The 21,229-nt window shown below is 42.2% G+C and overlaps 2 protein-coding genes across 3 annotated transcripts; one reads left to right on the forward strand and one right to left on the reverse strand.

Annotated features, from left to right (window-relative positions):
* The first annotated feature begins 860 nt into the window (after positions 1-860).
* On the forward strand, positions 861-3,259 carry LOC115106884 (spexin prohormone 1-like). The gene is made up of 3 exons (XM_029630069.2): positions 861-1,938; positions 2,257-2,319; positions 2,497-3,259. Exons 1-3 carry the CDS (start codon positions 1,791-1,793, stop codon positions 2,619-2,621), a joined length of 336 nt encoding a protein of 111 aa, XP_029485929.1. The 5' UTR covers positions 861-1,790; the 3' UTR covers positions 2,622-3,259.
* Positions 2,820-14,464, reverse strand: LOC115106883 (glycogen [starch] synthase, liver). 2 transcript variants are annotated; one of them, XM_029630067.2, is made up of 16 exons: positions 14,097-14,464; positions 10,634-10,815; positions 10,055-10,246; positions 9,629-9,814; positions 8,899-9,043; positions 8,550-8,667; positions 8,323-8,443; positions 8,124-8,230; positions 7,853-7,912; positions 7,441-7,519; positions 6,068-6,181; positions 4,946-5,072; positions 4,693-4,788; positions 4,283-4,446; positions 3,876-3,961; positions 2,820-3,554 (listed from the first exon to the last, which is right to left on the reverse strand). In XM_029630067.2, exons 1-16 carry the CDS (start codon positions 14,215-14,217, stop codon positions 3,173-3,175), a joined length of 2,280 nt encoding a protein of 759 aa, XP_029485927.2. In that variant the 5' UTR covers positions 14,218-14,464; the 3' UTR covers positions 2,820-3,172. The 2 variants fall into 2 exon arrangements, with proteins under 2 accessions (XP_029485927.2, XP_029485928.1); XM_029630068.2 differs by having other exon boundaries at positions 3,237-3,554; positions 3,881-3,961; positions 14,097-14,463.
* Between the last annotated feature and the right edge of the window lie 6,765 nt (positions 14,465-21,229).

Consider the following 21,229-nt stretch of genomic DNA (forward strand, 5'->3'; position numbering starts at 1 on the left):
GCAAACCAGATGGGATGGCGTATCACTGCAGAATGCTGTGGTAGCCATGCTGGTTAAGTGTGCCTTGAATTCTAAATTAATCACAGACAGTGTCACCAGCAAAGCACCTTCACACCATCACACCTCCTCCTCCATGCTTCACGGTGGGAACGACACATGCAGAGATCATCCGTTCACCTACTCTGTGTCTCACAAAGACACGGCGGTTGAAACCAAAAACCTAGAATTTGGACTCATCAGACCAAAGGACAGATTTCCACCGGTCTAATGTCCATTGCTCGTGTTTCTTGGTCCAAGCAAGTCTCTTCTTATTAATGGTGTCCTTTAGTAGCAATTCGACCATGAAGGCCTGATTCACGCAGTCTCCTCTGAACAGATGATGTGTCTGTTATTTGAACTCTGTGAAGTATTTATTTGGGCTGCAATCTGAGGTACAGTTAACTCTAATGAACTTATCCTATGCAGCAGAGGTAACTCTGGGTCTTCCTTTCCTATAGTGGTCCTCATGAGAGCCAGTTTCATCATAGGGACTGCACTTTTTCTGGATTGACTGACCTTCATGTCTTAAAGTAATAATGGATTCTCGTTTCTCTTTGCATATTTGAGCTGTTTTTCCATAATATGGACTTGGTCTTCTTTATACCACCACTACCTTGTGACAACACAACTGATTGGCGGAAAAAGCATTAAGATGGAAAGAAATTCCACAAATTAACTTTTAACAAGGCACCCCTGCTAATTGAAATGCATTCCAGGTGACTACCTCATGAAGCTGGTTGAGAGAATGCCAAGCGTGTGCAAAGCTGTCATCAAGGCAAAAGGTGGCTATTTTGAAGAATCTGAAATATATTTCGATATGTTTAACACTGTTTTGGTTACTACATGATTCCACATGTGTTATTTCATAGTTTTGATGTCTTCACTATTATTCTACAATGTTTGAATAAGTAGGTGTGTCCACATTTTTGACTGGTACTGTGTAGTTTTTAATATTTTTTTTACAAATATATTAATAAAAAAGAAAAGCTGAAATGTCTTGAGTCAATAAGTATTGAACTAACAATAAGTATTGAACTAAGTATTGAACTAACATGTCACTCAGGGTGTTGAATACTTATGTAATCAAGATATATGACGTTTTAATTTTTCATACATTTTTTACAAACTTTAGATTTTATTTTTTTACTATGACATTAGAGTATGTTGTGTTGATCATTGACAAAAAATGACAATGAAATCCATTTTAATCCCACCTTGTAACACAACAAAATGTGTAAAAAGTCAAGGGGTGTGAATACTTTCTGAAGGCACTGTAGATCCATGATTGCCTTTGGCAGCTAATTGTATTCATAAAATGTGTATTGTGTACATTAAAATGTGAGTAAGTGATTTGATTGGTTCCTCTCTGCATTCCCTCTCTGAGCTTGGAGCCCACCTCTCTTTCATCAAATTTACATGACCTATCGCTGTTGACATCCTTAACGTGTTGCGCTGTGGGCTACGAGGTCTCCCCCACCCGTCCAATATAAATACAGGGATAGCACTTGCCAAGGCACACAACTTCTGCCCTTTTCCCACTTGAAACAGATCTCTACCGGCGTTACAGGGATCTAATATCCTCCGTCGCAATGAAAGTAAGTTGCCTTTTAGGGAGGTACATTTTGGTCTTTGCGTACTTACGAATGGAGATGCGCATGGCGCACGAAAATGATTACCTTCTTGTCATGTATTTTGAGCGCATATTTGTTTGACATTGTCCGCTTGTTCATACGTCATAACTCTACTTTTACATGTTTCAGGGGGTGAGGTCTATTACAGTTTATGCACTTGCTCTTTTACTTCTGGCAACGCTCGTCTCCCATTCGTGGAGCGCACCGAAGGGCAGTTTCCAGCGGAGAAATTGGTCGCCTCAGGCAATGCTGTACCTCAAGGGCACCCGTACGTCTACTACCTATATTAGCTATCTAATTAACTATTTAACTATTAACTATCATACATTGCATTCCTTTGACGTACCTTTTAAATGTATTTCTGCATGTATGTCCTCCACAGAGAATAATTGGAAATAATTTGCATTTATTAGCTGTTTTTTTTAAGGCACAACTATAATGATATTTAATGTAAAGAGATGAACATTATCATTTAAATCTGAAGTTGTCCTATTATTTCCTCATTATGTACGTTTATTTATGAATGCAACTAAAAATATATTGTATTTCATAACTGTGTGTGACTGTGTGTATGTTGCTATTACAGAGGGACGGCGGTTCATCAGCGAGGACAGAAAAGAAGGAGACGTATATGACACATTACATTTAGGTAAATACAGTACGCTTGTATTCGGGCGGTATGCCCATATTCTTCTTTTGTGTAGCTCTTCTACTGTATGGCTCTGTAAAGTGGTGCACCGTATGGGGATTAGGGTGATTTGAGATGTTTACCATCATCTTTTACTTTTGACCTGTCGTTACTCTGTATGACATCCTCTTTTTCCAGAGACTCGAAGTCAAAACACAGAGAGACTCAGTGTGAACCAGGCAGCCACAGTCCTGCTCAACTTCCTGCGGCAAGCCAAGGAGGACAGTGAGTTGGGTCATATTGGAACCTACAGTAATGGTTAAGGATACATCCAAGCTAGCTAGGAAAACCACCTCAAAAGGCGCTCATTCAGGCATCGGCTTCCCCCAACTACATCCAAGCTATAGGTTTGAAATGGCCATAAAGGTAATTGCACTGTTGACTTTTTTGTTTCAGGAGAAGAAAATCTTGAACAACTGTACTTTCAAGACTTGCCGGCATGGAAAAGAGAGTACTTCTGATGCGTTTCATAATGTATTTATTATTGTTGATAACATTCTAATCTATTGCATCTGTTGATCTCTTGTTGGATGTCGAATATTTAATGCGATGTGAGAAAAACACTGGACTCTTAAGTACGGCTACACTGAAAATGTTTGAATGTATTATTTCATAAAATGTGGAATAAAATGATTTAGAATTCATAGCAACACTTGTCTGAGGGTATATCTGATCATAGAAGTAATGTGTTCAGGACTAGGTTTGGCCATCCCAGGCTATAGAGCGAGAGACGTCTCAATGCAATTCCTGAAATATAACTATTGATTAAACTATTCATGTCTCATATCCTATGGGCGTGAGGGGACTTTTAGCATCAAAAGAATAGGCATTTTCTCTTAGAAAATATACATAGGTAGTATGTGTAACAGCTACTTGAGAGAGAGCTAATGTTGTACGTTCTGGGCTGGAACAAAAACCTCCACATACTGCAGCTCTCAAGGACCAGGGTTGGCCATCCCAGGCTCGTAGCGAGAGATCTCTCAGTTGGCAGACTCTCCTGGGTGTGTCTTCTTGCCCTCGGGCGTGGCACCCAGAGTGAATGGGGCTTTGATGTTCTGCCTGTCCCTCTCCGCCTCCTTATCTTCATCATACGGCTCTTCATCATCCTCCTCATCACTGTGGTGGGGGGTGGAGTGCACCGACGCCGAGGGGGAGGGGGGCACAGAGCCGGGGCGGGGGTAACGGAATCCCTCTGTCTGAGGACAGAGAGCGAGAGCGAGAGAGAGAGAGCGAGAGAGAGAGGAGAAACACGTTATTCACGTCTGTACAATACATACAACATACAAGCCATGAACAAATGAGCAGAGAGAGAGAGAGACAGGGAGAGATTGTTTTACTTAAGAGGACAGTGCTTAGAGAACAGTAGTAACAGATTGCACAAATACAAAATCATGTCTTGTCATTTACTAAAATGTTAGGTTGTCAATTAAAGCGAAGGGAATGGATGAACTCTGGGTCTCTGAGACATCTATAGTGTCCATCAATAGAGTCAGAGGAAGACAAACTCTCCTCCGTACCTCACCTGTGGCGGGGCCAGCGGCTCCATCTTGAACTTGTCAGGGAAAGCCCTGCTGAGAGCCAGGCTCCGGGCGTGCATGTAGAACTGCAAACATAAATCAACTGAATCAATTGAACCACAAGTAAAACACAACTGACCCAATCACAAATCAACTGAACTAGTCTGAAGAAGGAACAATGAAATACTTCTCAGAGGAGAGAAAGGACATTGTTTACATTATATAAAATAAATCGTACAAATAACAGCAATGAAGTTTGCTCCAAAAGCATGCAATTCAGTGGAATTACTTTCAGTATGGTGTGATGGTGGTTCTAGTATTTTGTTTTCTAAACTTTGTTGCATTGTGAGAGCCACTTGCCTTTCCAACCATTAGGTAAACAGGGACATGAACCTATAGGGACTCACCCGTCCCAGGTACCTCCAGTCCAGCAGGTCCGACAGTCTCTCTGTGCGGTTCCTCTGGATGATGCGCTGTCGTCTGGACTGCTGGCAGAACCCGAACATGAACTGGGTCAGCTGGTTACACGAGTCATCTGCCGAACGGAACCGCCGGTCCACTATGTAGATCCCTGAGAGGAGCGGGACAGGAAAGGACCACTGAGACGCAGGAATAAAGTATTCCATTCTAATGTAAATAGAGTATTTATTCTAAACTGCTGACTGATAGGAAGTAGGGGCTTGTATTTCACTGATAAAAATAGTTCTTCTGGTTTTGGGGCACTCCCAAAATATATCAGACCTCTTCCATAAGAGGTCAATCAAACTATGCACTGATTTGGTGATGAAAGTGAAGAGGTCTATATGCACGCACATACCATATGCTGTGGGGTCTGACACATGTTCCTCCATGAAGCAGCCGAAGCCAGACAGGTTGGTGGTCACACTGGGTATCCCCATCACAGTACACTCACCTGGGGAACAATAGCAACAACATAATAGTGCACCCACACATCATACAACTCTCCGCGCACATGAAGGAACACACAAAAACAATGACATAAACATTAGCCAGAGAAAACCAAAGTGATGGAGTTTATGTTTGCAGGCTGTGTAAGTGTGACAGGTCACCTGGTGTGTATCCCCAGGGCTCGTAATAAGAAGGGAAGACCCCCAGGTGACAGCCTCGTACAAACTCCTCATAGTCCATAGGAAGCAGGGGACTGGTGGACGACAGGAACTCTGGGTGGAACACTATCTGAGAGTATCAGGAAACGTCTGTTAGTACCGTTTAGAATCAAATATAGAGATCAGCACAACGCTGGCTATACTGTATGCTCTGAGGGTCCTCTGTAGCTCAGTTGGTAGAGCGTGGTGTTTGCAGCACTAGGGTAGTGGGTTCAATTTCCAGAACCAACTGTACTGTACGTAAAATCGATAGCTGCAATTTGCTGAGGATAAAAGCGTCTGCTAAATGGAATATACAGGGGCTCCCAAACTGATTTGCTTCATGACCCACCAATGAAGGTTTCTTTTGAGCCACAACCATAAGTGTTGTGTGGTGAAAAAAACACAGACCAAAGAATAAGTCAAACATATTATCGTGGCAGCGGAGATGAAATGTTGCAGTTTCAAAACGAATCTCCTGCAATTCCACACATCCTGCCATGGAGCTGAAAGAAAATGTTGCAATTTTAAAGCCAATTTCCTGAAATCCTATACATTTTTCCATGGAGCTTAGAGAACATTTAGCTGTTTTTAAGCTCATTTCCTACAATTCTATGCATTTTGACATGGCTAATGTTGTGTTGTTATGCTCAAACATGAATGTGGTCCTGGTTGTCTAGCTTTTATTTTGTTGATGGTAAATTCAAAGAAATGATAAGCTATTATAGAAAAACGTATAGGTCCGTTATCTTCTCTACCTACTTTCTATTTGGTTTTAAGTCATTTAAGTTTAATGAAAGCGCTTTTTCTATTCGGAAAATGTATTTCTAAAAATAAATAAAACAAATGGGGGGGGGGGGTCCTCCCGCGACCCACAGTTGTGGAACCACTACTCTAACGGAATAAAGAATACTCTGATAGTACGAACATTACTTATCATAAACACATATGAGTCTTTATGGGGTGTTTTATGTTGTCAATGTCTCAGCTGCCAGGCTTTTTCCAGACAGCGCTTCAACTGGTTTAACACATATAAACGAGGCAAAACACTATCGAACACGGACATCAGACGAACATCCTGCAGACCTTGACTCGGTCAGTGCGAGCGTTGAAGAGGCCGATGCGTCTCACGTTGGCCAGGATGGGGTCGGAGGTGTCATCCAGCATGTTGTGAGTGGTCACTGGAGGAAGGGTGTGTCTCTGCAGAGAGGGAGACAGACAGAGTACAGTGTGTGTGTGTGTGTGTGTGTGTGTGTGTGTGTGTGTGTGTGTGTGTGTGTGTGTGTGTGTGTGTGTGTGTGTGTGTGTGTGTGTGTGTGTGTGTGTGTGTGTGTGTGTGTGTGTGTGTCCCATGTGCACGTGTTGTAACAGCGTCATCGTTGTGCACGCGCCTTGAGCCGTAAACATGGCGCGTGTCAACATCTATAAGTCACTGATCCGTGACTAATAACCTTTACGGGTAGACATCAGGAATATGGATCTGAAGAAGAATATCTATCCTTTGGCCTAATGATGTTTAATGATTCTCTTCTCCTGGGATTACCCTCAAAAGAAACACAGGCCTTTCTCTCAGAAGATATAAACTTGCATGTAAAAGAGTTGCTGAATAGACAGTAATGCTAAAAACATGTCACACGTGAACAGGCCGCCACGTCAGCTCTGAGGCGTAAGAACTTACAGGACACGCAAAGACATTCGTCACCCTAACCACAGAGTGAATGCAGCAAAAGTGGAGACAGACAAGTCATTCTGTACTAGTACATCTAACACAAATGAGACTCGGGGTCAATAAAAATGGCAGCGAGAGTAACAACGGCCACAATCTGTCCACCCATCAAACACCCGGCTCGTCATTTTACGCCTGCACACAAGTGACATGAATAAATCTAAGTGACAACACCATTTTCACTGGCACTTTGCTATTAAATACTGCAACACCAGCCAATCTATTGACCCCATGGCCTGCTGTTATGGCAGTTCAATGATTCACGCTGGGCTGTGTAACTGCAGGGACCATTCATTCATGATTTTAGCACCAGGAATCCCCCAGTCCCATTCTGAATTGATCACCTTACAGGGCGACCCTATAGGCCCATTTTACCACGTCAATGTTAAGTTGCTCCTTTCATAAAACAGCAGTGTACAATATATAGGGATTCTCTGTACGATACGTCCCTATGTTAACTTGTTGTCCAGTTGTCTCTGTCTTTCTACCACTCTGGTTGTCTCACACCCCAACTCTGTTTTATTTGATGTTTATCATACAAATGTCTAAAAAAAACGGTATTTTAATCATAATGTAGACCTGACCCAATCTACAATATGGAGACTGTTAGCATTCTCAACAACCTAACACTTAATGGCTTTAATACTGTGTATAACGCACATCTTACAACAATTATATACTATAACATTTACCGGAGTATATTTCACACATGATCTGTCTCTTCAACTCCTACCTGTGTGGCATAGATGGCTCTCTTCATGATGGTGAAGTCGTCTCTGTCCAGGATGGTGTTCATATCAGGGATGTCTCCTCTGAAGACGTCACGAGGTCATCAGCAGGTCAGTAAAGGCAACACTCAAGTAATCACATTATAACCCGCATGGACAAGCCCTTCATTAGCACGGAAGCTCGTTCCACACTTTGGTAACACGGACGACCCAAAAGGTCACACACCATCCGCATGAATGAACTGAAGTGAAGTTTAAGTTCATTCATAACAAAAGCCTGCTCAAGGATTGCCTGGCTAAATGGCAGGGTTGTCAAATAGAGAAGTGTTACACTGATATGACATACCGTACAGGTCTGGTGAATGCACTGGTGGAAGAGAGCCTCTGTATTTATTATTTACATTGAAATTGACTTACTTTAACAACGCCTCATAAAGCCTCTTGCCAAACTTGTCTTTCACAGTGTGAGCAGTGTCCCTGTCAAGCGAGAGACACGTAGATAATCAGCCAACGGTTTTAAGATTGAACACGTTCATGGAAACTGTGTTGGCAACACGGGTTCCAAAGGCAACATTCTAAGAAGACTACAAATTAGAATGACATTTCCGTGAAACGTTTGGAGCGAACATCGCAGACATTTTTGCAGAACTCCGTGAGGTGTAACATCGTGGGGGTTGCAGAGACGTACCAGAGCTGTTTGCGCACCGCCTGACCCTTCAGCGTCTCTACGTTAAAGTTGTTGGTCTTGGCTGGCATGATGAAGAACACCACCACTGTGACGTCGTTCTTATGCACCTGGGAGAGAAGAAGAAAGAAAAAAAAACTCCAACTGTCCTTTTGTTATGAGCGAGACCAGTACATGTGCAGTATTGATTAGAGGCCCATACCCTTAGCAGATAGTTGAGCCTGGACAGTGACTCCAGGAAGATGTCAACTCCCTTGTTGGAGAACTCATATCGTCCAGCAATAAAGAAGAAGAGAGTTTTCTCCAGATTGAAGTCCAGATGACTGACAAACAAAACAGGGATGATCGTTTTACAACGGGCAACAGTGATATAGTTAAGCAGTGTATTGGATAACAAACTTGAAAACATAATAAAGACTTCAGTTTTACCCATAGAAGTGTCCCCTGATGAATTCCTGAATCTGACCCTTATTAGTGGAGTGAAGGTTCTGGAACTCGTGCATGGCTGAGAACTTCTTGATGTTCAATCCGTTCGGAGTCACCACATCTGTACAGCAGATAGAGAGAAACCCATCTTACGTCAACATCAAATATCCCTGCTCTGTCACTTTTTGTTCAATATGAGGAGATAGAGTGAAACAGGAGAAAACCTTTTTTAAACCTGAAAAGAGCATTCTTATTGGACATAAATGGACAATTTCAGGTAGTAAGTAACTCCTCCATTTCGAAAAGGTTTTGGTACGGTGAACCGTAATGTACAGGACCCTGGCCTCCTCACCTGGTTTCCTGTGCAGCATGTGGTTAGCCTCTACAGCAGTGATCTGGGATACAGTTGTAAAGACATGGGCACAGTGGACAGCAGCTCTCTCCAGACAGTAGCGATGGTAGATCTGCCTCTCACCAGCCTCCTGGTCTATGTCGAACTGACAGGGGCACATCAGAAATCAACACAAGAGTCATTAATAGGTCATTGTTAAGAGATCACTAGTGTGTAATTATATATTGTCATGCACATTCTAAGTAAATATTAGATGAATAGTGAATGAAACCTGTGAACACAACTTTTTCAAATGTTGAGATCTACAATAACTATTATTGGGGCTATGGGGTTCATTTCGAGATTGTTGGGTATCTGTCAATCAAACAGTTTGACAAATGTTTGAAGTAAGATCACCCTTGAGTCTTCTGTCTGCCAGTGATGAGGAGGCTTCCTCTTCCTCTCCATAAGGAGAAGCAGCTGTCAATTACCCTGTCTGCCCAGTGAATAACCTTTAGGTCCACAATGACCTTTTTACACTTAGCCTGAGGGCCAATTACAATACCCTACACCAGAATGAACACCACACAAACCCATAGCTCACTGATACCCACAGGGAAGATACTATGAGAAACTAAACTCAAACTAACTCTTAACGACGCTTAATGTATTATTACCTCACCATTGTCAAAGTTTGTGAGGAATTTGAATAACAAAACTTTGTGTGTGCGTGCGTGTGCGGCCTCTTTACCTTGTCCAGGTTGTTGTAGAAGTCAACATTTCCGGCACAGATGTATCTTCCCAACAGAGTGGCATGGGTTGTGAAGATGGTTGCCAAGGGAATCTTCCGTGAGCGACAGAGAATAAGTCCTGCCCCGACCTGCCACTCATGGAAATGGGCGAGGACATTGGGCGAGTCTCCAAGCTCGTCGGTTAACTAGGAATGAAGGCAATTGATTACTGATAATTAGTTCTGAAATCTCATATTACCCAAGAGGGTGAATATGTATTGGATAAAAAGAAGTAGGCTACTGTATCATTTATTTTCAAAGGTATCTGACATTAAGGTATTCACATCAAGCAGATATTCTTGACTTTAAAAAAAAAAACGATACACCAATCTTTAAACCTCTTTCAGAGTATTTCTCAAAGCATCCTTAACAACCTGACAAATTACCTCTTTAAAGAACCAGGCAACCATGGATCCAAAGAGGAGTGAGTCGTTGGCCTCTCTGTCATGGGCGGGCAGGCCGATACCACAGGTGTCCCACAGATCCCCCTTCCATCGGTCCAGGTTCCAGGCTGCTGACCCCGTGTCAAATAGGATCACATAGGGACTGCCCTCAATCAGCCAGCGCCCAAAGTACACCTAACACATACAGTATAACCCCGACACAAGGGAAAGATATGTGTGGTTCTACAAGACAGCACCAATCAACACGAGACCCACAATCACAGTATCAAACCCATGGGGCAAAGCTGAAATACTACAAAATAATAAATACTACAAAATAATCTGAAGCTGCTGATGTATTTGTTTGTTTCTGATCCTGGAGATGGAGTTTGTCTGCCATCTTGTGGATTCATCGTCTCTATCTAACTCTATTGGCACCAATAGCCTAGGCCTACTTCTGTAGATGTGCGTGTCTGCCCTCTTCTGGCCAGAAAGTACTACTACAGTACTACTATTATCCACGTGCATGTCACATCCATAGAATATAATAGAAAATAATAGAATAGAGTAAGTCTGTAGTACCAGGCAGCCGTTGTCAATGAGGGCGCCCATGGCTTTCTTGATGGCTGGGTTGGGGGGCTCACACTGCTCCACCTGGGTGTTAAAGTTGTGTTCGTAGTACGGCCCCATCATGAATAAGTTCTCCCCCCATTCATCCACCGTTATCTTGGCCTTGGTCTGGATAACTGTGTAGATCCCACCCACTGGAAGAAATATATATAATATACATGAGATTAGCCGAATACAAAAGGTGTAGATCTTACCCAGTTTTCAGAAAATAGAGATTAGAAAATATTTACTAAACAAACTAAAATAAAAAATATACACTACCTTCAAAAGTTTGGGGTCACTTAGAAATGTCCTTGTTTTTTAAAGAAAATCACACTTTTTGTCCATTAAAATAACATCAAATGTATCATAAATACAGTGTAGACATTGTTCATGTTGTAAATGAGTACTGTAGCTGGAAACAGCTGGTGTTTAATGGAATATCTACATAGGGGTACTGTACAGAGGCCCATTATCAGCAACCATCACTCCTGTGTTCCAATGGAATATCTACATAGGGGTACTGTACAGAGGCCCATTATCAGCAACCATCACTCCTGTGTTCCAATGGAATATCTACATAGGGGTACTGTACAGAGGCCCATTATCAGCAACCATCACTCCTGTGTTCCAATGGCATGTTGTGTAGCTAATCCAAGTTTATCATTTTAAAAGACTAATTGATCATTAGAAAACCCTTTTGCAAATATGTTAGCACAGCTGAAAACTGCTGGTCTGATTAAAGAAGCCATAAAACTGGCCTTCTTTAGTCTAGTTGAGTATCTGGAGCATCAGCATTTGTGGGTTTGATTACAGGCTCAAAATGGCCAGCAACAAATAACTTTCTTCTGAAACTTGTCAGTCTTTTCTTGTTCTGAGAAATGAAGGCTATTCCATGCGAGAAATTGCCAAGAAACTGAAGATCTCGTACAGTTCTGTGTAATACTGGCTTCACAGAACAGTGCAAACTGGCTTTAACCGGAATAGAAAGAGGAGTGGGAGACCTCGGTGTACAACTGAGCAAGAGGACAAGTACATTAGTGTCTATTTTGAGAAACAGACGCCTCATAAGTCCTCAACTGGCAGCTTCATTAAATAGTACCAGAAAAACACCAGTCTCAACGTCAACAGTGAAGAGGCAACTCTGGGATGCTGGCCTTCTAGGCTGAGTTGCAAAGAAAAAGCCATATCTCAGACTGGCCAATAAAAATAAAAGATTAAGATGGACAAAAGAACACAGACACTGGACAGAGGAACTCTGTAGATATTCCATCTATGTCGATATTCCATTAAAAATCAGACGTTTCCAGCTACAATAGTCATTTATAACATTAAAAATGTCTCCACTGTATTTCTGATAAATGATATGTTATTTTAAAGGACAAAAAATGTGATTTTCTTTCAATACAAGTACATTTCTAAGTGACCCCAAACTTAAAAGTAACACAATAAAATAACAATAAAGAAGCTATATACAGGAGGTACCGGTACCGAGTCAACGTGGAGGCTATATACAGGGGGTACCGGTACCGAGTCAACGTGGAGGCTATATACAGGGGGTACCGGTACCGAGTCAACGTGGAGACTATATACAGGGGGTACCGGTACCGAGTCAACGTGGAGGCTATATACAGGGGGTACCGGTACCAAGTCAACGTGGAGGCTATATACAGGGGGTACCGGTACCAAGTCAACGTGGAGGCTATATACAGGGGGTACCGGTACCAAGTGAACGTGGAGGCTACATACAGGAGGTACCGGTACCAAGTCAACGTGCGGGGGTACAAGTTAGTCTAGGTAATTTGTACAGTGACTATGCATAGATAATGAACAGTGAGTAGCAGCAGTGTAAAAGCAAAGGGGGGATCTGGGGACCCATACCCTCTCCTGAGGGGGAGAGGGTGTTGTTGTGTCCTCTTCACGACTGTCTTGGTGTGTTTGGACCATGATAGTTTGCTGGTGATGTGGACACCAAGGAACTTGAAGCTCTACCTGCTCCACTACAACCCTGTCGACGTGAATAGGGGGGCGTCTTCGGCCCTCCTTTTCCTGTAGTCCACGATCATCTCCTTTGTCTTGCTCACGTTGAAGAAGAGGTTGTTGGCCTGGTACCAAACTGCCAGGTCTCTGACCTCCTCCCCATAGGCCGTCTCATCGTTGTCTGTGATCAGGCCCACCACCGTTGTGTCATCCGCAAACTTAAGGATGGTGTTGGAGGAGTCGTGCTTGGCCATGCAGTTGTGGGTGAACAGGGACTACAGGGGGGGATTAAGAACGCACCCCTGAGGGGGCCCCCATGTTGAGGATCAGCGTGGCAGATGTGTTGTTGCCTACCCTTACCACCTGTGGGCGGCGTCAGGAAGTCCAGGATGTGTTTAGTCCTTGAGTCCTTAGCTTAGTGATAAGCTTTGTAGGTTGAACTACATATACAGAAGTTCACTACTCCCAACACAGCATAAGTGATAACCTCTGAACTCTTCACAACAACAACAGGATAGACTCAGACAACAGATCCGTCCGTGTACAGTACACAGAACTGAATCAATCAATCGATCAAATGTATTTATAAAGCCCTTCTTACATCAGCTGATATCTCAAAGTGCTGTACAGAAACCCAGCCTAAAACCCCAAACAGCAAGCAATGCAGGTGTAGAAGCACGGTGGCCAGGAAAAACTCCCTAGAAAGGCCAGAACCGAGGAAGAAACCTAGAGAGGAACCAGGAAGAGCCCTATACTACAAAAAGTACATCATGTTTTTATGATCATTGGGACTCTCATGTCTAGTTCAGTCTAGGAACACACGTTTATTTGCCAGTAAGGTTAAGGTTCATATAGTATATATAACCATAGTTCATAACCACACATCCTCATACACAAACAACATTAAGACATATGTATTTGACAGAGATTGTGAATGTATCTTGAATTGAATGTTTAAATGTTCAGACTGTGAGACTGAGAGGGTTAATGTTCTCCACACTGTATTTTCACTGTATTTCAATATTTGATTCAAAGATGACCATATTTAGCAAATAGAAGATGACAGGTGACACTGGCATTAGGCTAAACTGTCACAGCTCCAGAGGAATTTTAAGAGGATCCTCTCAATCATGATAGTATCCTATATCTGAGCACTCTGGACCAATAGTCCAGGGGTCATGAACTCTGTAATAGTTGCTCCATACTTGTACACTCCACCGCAACCCATCTTTACACAAAAGTAGTAACACTGCCTAAAATAGATGATGGACTATTAAAATTGCAAGGTCATCAATGGCATCTGTATGATGCATACAACATTGCATCCATTGTCACTATTACATTTACTGAGAAGGGACACAAAACAGTTATACTCCAAGGACCAAGACCATTGGAAGAGACTTCACAGTGAATTGTCTGTCTCCATGCAAATCATTCTCGGTCAGGTCATACTAACCTTTATTAGTGACCTCCCAGGCAACCTCAAACAGCAGCAGGTCGTCTACAGGTAGATCTTCCTCATCCCACAGAGGCAGACCGCTCAGTGACGTCATGGACAAGGAACGGGTCAGAGGCATGTTACTGTCAACAGGTAGAGTTTTTGAAGTTAAGAAAAGGTAAGTGCCACTGATGCTCTCTCAGTTTGTTGGTCCTCTCCTCTGTAGGTTCAACTGTAAACTGTCTATCTTCTCACACCCGAATATCCCACTAGAGTTCACATGGACTCAGAAGAGGATCCAACACACATCCCATGGTCCCAGTTCGTCACTCCTAGCAGTCCACTGTTCAGCCCGCCTACTTTTTGTGATTGAATCCGACCCTCGTCTTTGAACAGAAAGTCAACATTCCCTGGCTGCATACACAGGACTGAAGTCCACACACAGATATCAAGAGTAATGTTTTGACAAAGCCAATAGTGAGCCAAAGTGGAGAATATACAGATGTAGGATCTTAATTTGAGCCAGTTTGCTACAGCAGGACAATAATCCTGCAGCAACAGAAAATATGAATTATTATATAGATTATAATTAATTGACATTTTTATAGGGGTTGATACATTCTTCATTACTGGAACTGACAAACTTTAGAAATATTTTTAAAACTCAAATACACTACAAGTTTGCATTTCCTGCTGTGCAGGACAATTCTCAGCAACAAAAGAGTGATCGAATGAAGATCCTACAGATCCTGAAGATCCTACAAGTCATTATTCTGTGGTTTCCCTAGCCTTAAACAGTACACCAGATTCCTGATATTAAAAATACTCATTCACATTTGGATATTGTATTTTTTATATCAAAATGTAAATGTTTATTATTTATATCGTGAATTTGTCCCTACTATTTATAGGGCTATAGTTTCCTCCTTATTTAGCGCTGTAGACTATATTAGGCTTACTGGAGTTTTATTATCATGGACATCATATGTCTGCAATTGAAGGACCTCGACATTAATTACAGTAGCCTAAGTAATTACACAAATCACACTTTTGTTTTGAAACAATAGTTTAAGTTAGGGAAAAAAAACAGTATTTGCGACAAAAACAAAACCTAGGTCGCCTATAGTTCACTTCCGCTGATGATGACGAGGCAGGCTGTACGTGACGCAACGTTCGCTTGAACTTTGCTCCTCCTCATTCAGTGACAGCCAAATGTGAGGGCTGTGTAGTGTGTATCCACACATTGTATAGTCCTTTTCTCAATGTTGCCTAGCCTATCGGTGGTTCAGCCTATAGGTAAGCCTATTGGTGGTATATGGCATAGTTTCTCAGCAAATAATCTTGATTCATTCGCAGACAGAAATAGGCCCTATATGTTGTATTGGCTATGCAAACACTTGGCACCCGCATTCGTCCTGAATGGGGTTGAATGTTGGTCAAATGTAATGCATCCAATTCTGACGGACCGACGTGACAAGAATCAATCACGGGTGAAGTAATTTAGTATTATCAATCATCCCTATTGGACGACCTCAGGAAGCAGATGGAGGCAGTGCTAAAGAAGCATTCAGGTCAACTTGAAAAAGATGCCATGGATATATTTGACAATTTCACTGACCCTTCTGCTGGCGTTGCAACAACATTTCGACAGGACAGTGTTATTAAAAAGCAGTTTAGCTGTTTGGACGCAGAGGAAATTCACATTTGCTCGAACCATATGCAGGATGAACTGTGGAGGATCAAAAGTCGTTTTCATCAAAGATAAATGATTTCATTATGTACCATTGGTCAAAAGTCTAGAACAGTTCTTATCACACCCAAGGATTTTGTCTGTGGTTGAAAAGGGACCCCAGATGTGCAGGGAAAGTTTTTTTCTTGACATTGTGGATGGCGCTCATTTAAAATCACATCCCTTATTTTCAGAGACACCAACGGCATTGCAGATTGTTCTGTACATGGATGAAATAGAGATCTGTAATCCACTAGGATCCTTTACATCAAAAAAACAAGTTGTTAATGGTGTACTACACCCTAGGAAGTATACATCCAAAATACAGGTCTAAACTGGCTGCTATCAGGCTACTTGCCATGGTTCGATCAGCAGAACTCCGTCAATCTGGTGGAGATGTAATATTGAATAGAATCAAGGAAGACATGGATGCATTGTACAGTGGGGTTAAAATGCTAACTATTAACGGAGAGAAAACGATATATGGTGCCATGGTTTCTCTCTGTGGAGACACCCTGGCACAACATGAACTAGCAGGGTTCAAAGAGGGTGTGGGCTTTGCCTAGAGTAAGTGCAGACACTCTGAGTGTTCTTTTGAGGACATGCAGTCACACTTCATTGAGGATGCATATACTAAAAGGACATTGGAGAAGCATGTCAGACAGACAGTGTGATGCAATAGAAAAGGCGCAGACAGACTTGCTTCGCAACAGCCTGAGAACAAAATATGGGATCAATAGAAGGAGCAAGTTAGTTGAATTCCCAGTCTTTGATGTCATACAACAAACTCCGCAAGACATTCTGCATGTAATTCTGGAGGGCATAGCCCCATTGGAAATCAAATGTGTTTTGAATCATCTTGTTGTGTCAGGACAGATTGATCTGGACTCAGTGAATTCTGCTATTCTTGGTTTCCCTTATTCCCCTCTGGATGTTAGAGATCGGCCATCCCCAATTTCTGTTTCGTACATTAACGTCAAGTGATGGTAAACTAAAACAGTCGTCTGGGCAAATGCTTGTCCTGCTAACGATATTGCCATTTGTTTTGGAGAGTTTGGAAGTCAATGCATATATACAACTGATATTCGAGCTAATAGAGATTGTACAGATAGTATTTGCACCTGTTCTTTCCATTGCGACTGTGTCTAGGTTGAAGTTACTCATTGAAAATAATTTGAAGCATTGGAAGGAGCTTTTTCCAGACCGCAATGTTACAACTAAACCACATTATATGATACATTTGCCATCGCAGATAAAATCATTGGGTCCAATGGTTAGACGTGTATGCGGTTTGAGTCCAAACATTGTTTCTTTAAACAATGGGCTTTAAAGCTCAATTAAAAAACTTTGATCAATCAGAACCAAATATATGAAAGCTGCCAAAATGTTGACAGTTCAATGCACCCAATTCTTTCAAATGAAAGGGAGATGGGACCTGTATCAGAGGTTAAAGATCTACAATATGTACGTGGAATATTGAGGCTTCCTAGGTTTCAATGAAGTAAACCATGCTGTATCAGTCAAATGGCTTGTAATAAATTCTAATAAATACATAACTCAGAAGTCCATGATCTTTGCCAAAGTACTGAATGGTAATATGCCAGAATTTGGACTGGTCAAAAACATATTTCTTGTTGATTCTAGGCTTTATTGTTTGGAATATAAACTATTTCAAACTATACGCTTTGATAGAAACGTCATGGCATATCAAGTTGAGGTCCCACACCTTGCACAGGCCACTGAGTTAGTGGATGCTGAAAAGCTGGTTGATTTGACCTCTTATTACACAATTAGCAACAAGAGCCAAACTTAGGTACAAGTCAAATACCATCTTGGGGATGTAATAGAATTGTACAAAGTTCAAATGACTCATAGTGTTCCCCAGATATGAAAAGTGTACTGTCTTTGTTCTGTACTGTATTTTGTCTGCATGATTGCTGTGTATAAGATTGACAATAAAACAGTGAATTCCATTTGGTCATTATCTGTTCTTATTATGTGAAGAGATGAAAAGGATAAGATGCTTGAAATAAGAAATTAGGACTTTGACAAAGCAGTTTTGTACTTGTCAGTGTTGATGAAACAGCTTTATATTTCTGGTAATTCTAGTTTCGAGCATTAAGTTACTCAGAACCAGTAATACAATCCCAGTATCAAGTTATATCATCTTATCAAGATAATTAAGGACAAAAAAGCTTGAAACAGGTTAAATGCTCCAACATAAAAACTGGCTGATCAGAATAAATATATTGTCAGACAAAAAACAAGCATATATTGCCTTCATTTAAGATATTTAATCTTACTTAGATTTTAATTTTTGCAGTGTATGGATGTATATATTTTTTTACTTTAGCCAAACGCATAACACATACTCTTTTCCTATCCCTCAATCCCCTCATGCACTTTAGCAAACTGCATCAATTCAACAATAACCACATCTGACGGTCATATTTTCAGAGAAAAGACATCCCTTGGCGCGGTTGTCAACATTTCCTAGAACGTAATGAACTATTCATTTCAGCACCACTAAACAGTGGACAGCGCTGCGAACGCGACTCATTCGCTGTCATCTCGCTCCTAACAATCCGGGGCATACAGAGGGAAATATAAAAGGCACCGAATTACACGTCATGCATCAAAGAAAGACAGCTTAGTCTAGATAACATATCGTTTCTTTCTGCATCACTTGGATTTTGACAGAATGAGAATGCTGGCATTTTTCCTTGTTTGTGCAATAACTCGCCAGTATGGAACATGGGGAACTCCAACGCATGGATTTGGATGGACGGATATCCCAGGTAATTTCTTGATATATTCTAATTACTTTTGGATTTCTTACAGGTTCATTTTCTTATCATAATGTCCTGAGCCAAACGTTGTAATATCCAAAAGTAATAAGCTAAGAAAATTCGATTTTATAATTTGATGTTCTCTCTTTTTTCTCAGGACAAACACCTGCTAAGGTGCAAGTGGGGCACTCTGTGGTGATGAGAAGCGAGATTGTCAGTCCGAATTTACCTGGCGATGCGAACCTTTGTTACCTTTTGAAAGAGGGTGATGAAGACCAGCAACAAATGATCTGCAAACATCGTTTAACTCGGACCAGCAAATTCAACGTCAACCCGTTTGGGCTCCGATTTGGAAAGCGCGATACATTTGACCCATCCAAGGACAACCTCATAAGATCCAGGACAAGCAAACTGTTGCCTATTCTACTCTACCTCCGAGAACTAGAAGTTCCTGTCTAAATTGACACGCATTTTCTCTTCCCAAGAAGGAACCAATATTTAAACAACGGAGACTGTCAATTTCTTAATGTTGTAGCAGTTATAGCAGCATCGTTATAGCGCGTCACTCACGAGGTAAATAATGTGTGTGTCATATTGTCTACTTGTAAGTTGGGTTTGGGAAATACAAGTCTGCTAAATAAAAGTTTTGTACATGTATTGTGTGATGTAATTATTACACCTTGTAACAACCGATCAGGAAAAATACACTAAATGACCAAAAGTGCACCACATTAGCAAAAGTATGTGGACACCTGGTCATTGAACATCTCATTCCAAAATCATGGGCATTAATATGGAGTTGGCCCATCCTTTGCTGCCAAAACAGCCTCCACTCTTCTGGGAAGGCTTTCCACTAGATGGTGAAACATTGCTGCGGGGAATTTCTTCCATTCAGTCACAAGAGCATTAGTGAGGTCAGGGACTGATGTTGGGCGATTAGGCCTTGCTCACAGTCGGCTTTACAATTCATCCCAAAGGTGTTTGATGGGGTTGAGGTCAGGGCTCTGTGCAGGCCATTCAAGTTCTTCTACACCGATCTTAACAAACCATTTATGTATGTGTAGCCGATGTGAAATGGCTAGTTAGTTAGCAGTGGTGCGCGCTAGTGGCGTTTCAATCGGTGACGTCATTTGCTCTGAGACCTTGAAGTAGTGGGTTGCTCTGCAAGGGCCGCGGCTTTTGTGGAGCGATGGGTAACGATGCTTCGAGGGTGACTGTTGACGTGTGCAGAGCGTCCCTGGTTCACGCCCAGGTCGGGGCGAGGGGACTGACGTAAAGTCCGTCCCCTCGTTACATACACGTCCCCTCGTTACATGCACGGGGGCATTGTCATGCTGAAAGAGAAATGAGCCTTCCCAAAACTGTTGCCAAAAAGTTGGAAGCACAGAATTGTCTGGAATGCTGTGGGGTTAAGATTTCCCTTCACTGGAACTAATGGGCCAAGCCCAAACCATGAAGAACAGACCCAGACCACTATTTCTCCTCCACCAAACTTTAGTTGGCAGGTAGCGTTCTCCTGGTATCCGCCAAACCCAGAATCGTCCGTCGGACTACCAGATGGTGAAGCATGATTCCTCACTCCATAGAACGCATTTCCGCTGCTCCAGTGTCCAATGGCGGCAAGATTTACACCACTCCAGCAGACACTTGGTATTGCTCATGGGGATTAGGCTTGTGAGCGTCTGCTCGGCCACGGGAACCCATTTCATGAAGCTCCCGACGAACAGTTCTTACGCGGACATTGCCTCCAGAGACAGTTTGAATCTCGGTAGGGAGTTTCGCTTACCACCTCACGGCGGAGCCGTTGTTACCACTAAGAAAAAATGGAAAGGTGGAATTCTAAGATGGTGCCACGTTGAAAGTCATTGAGCGCTTCAGTACGGGCCATTCTCCCAATGTTTGTCTATGGAGATTGCATGGCTATGTGCTATGTGCTCGATTTTATACACCTTTCAGCAACGTGATGATTCAAGACAACTACACTAAAGTATGTGGACACCCCTAAAAATGAATTGCTAAATTTGAAGGTGTGTTCACATACTTTTGGCCATGTAGTGTAATTATCTTGAGCCAGCAGCATACCACCCTGCATACCACTGCAAGCTGAAGCTAATCAGGGTTGGTCCTGGTCAGTCCCTGGATGGGAGACCAGATGCTGCTGGAAGTGGTGTTGGAGGGCCAGTAGGAGGCACTCTTTCCTCTGGTCTAAAAAAAAATATCCCAATTCCCCACTGCCCTGTGTAGGGTGCAGTCTTTTGGATGGGACGTTAAACGGGTGTCCTGACTCTCAGAGGTCATTAAAGATCCCATGGCACTTATCGTAGGGGTGTTAACCCCGGTGTCCTGGCTAAATTCCCAATCTGGCCCTCAAACCATCACGGTCACCTAATAATCCCCAGTTTACAATTGGTTCATTCATCCCCCTCCTTTCCCCTGTAACTATTCCCCAGGCCGTTGCTGCAAATGAGAACGTGTTCTCAGTCAATTTACCTGGTAAAATAACAGATAAAAAAATAAAAACATAACCAGCTGTCAGTACCACTAAACAGTTGACATGGCCTTCATTTGTTGGTTGGGGAAGAAAAGCAATGTAAAAGGCATGTAGTAGTGTTGTCTATTTAACAGAATGTTTC

The sequence above is a fragment of the Oncorhynchus nerka genome, linkage group LG23, assembly GCF_034236695.1.
Source record: "Oncorhynchus nerka isolate Pitt River linkage group LG23, Oner_Uvic_2.0, whole genome shotgun sequence".
NCBI lineage: Eukaryota > Metazoa > Chordata > Actinopteri > Salmoniformes > Salmonidae > Oncorhynchus > Oncorhynchus nerka.

What these genes read in the sequence shown, in the direction of transcription:
- LOC115106884 (XM_029630069.2), top strand. Translation starts at nt 1,791, where the DNA reads ATGTTTCAGGGGGTGAGGTCTATTACAGTTTATGCACTTGCTCTTTTA. An exon ending in GCTGTACCTCAAGGGCACCC is followed by an intron (nt 1,939 to 2,256) that starts GTACGTCTACTA and finishes TTGCTATTACAG; the next exon opens with AGGGACGGCGGTTCATCAGC. An exon ending in ATATGACACATTACATTTAG is followed by an intron (nt 2,320 to 2,496) that starts GTAAATACAGTA and finishes CTCTTTTTCCAG; the next exon opens with AGACTCGAAGTCAAAACACA.
- LOC115106883 (XM_029630067.2), bottom strand. Translation starts at nt 14,217, where the DNA reads ATGCCTCTGACCCGTTCCTTGTCCATGACGTCACTGAGCGGTCTGCCT. An exon ending in CATGCTGCACAGGAAACCAG is followed by an intron (nt 8,668 to 8,898) that starts GTGAGGAGGCCA and finishes TCTGCTGTACAG; the next exon opens with ATGTGGTGACTCCGAACGGA. An exon ending in GTCAGACCCCACAGCATATG is followed by an intron (nt 4,447 to 4,692) that starts GTATGTGCGTGC and finishes CGCTCCTCTCAG; the next exon opens with GGATCTACATAGTGGACCGG.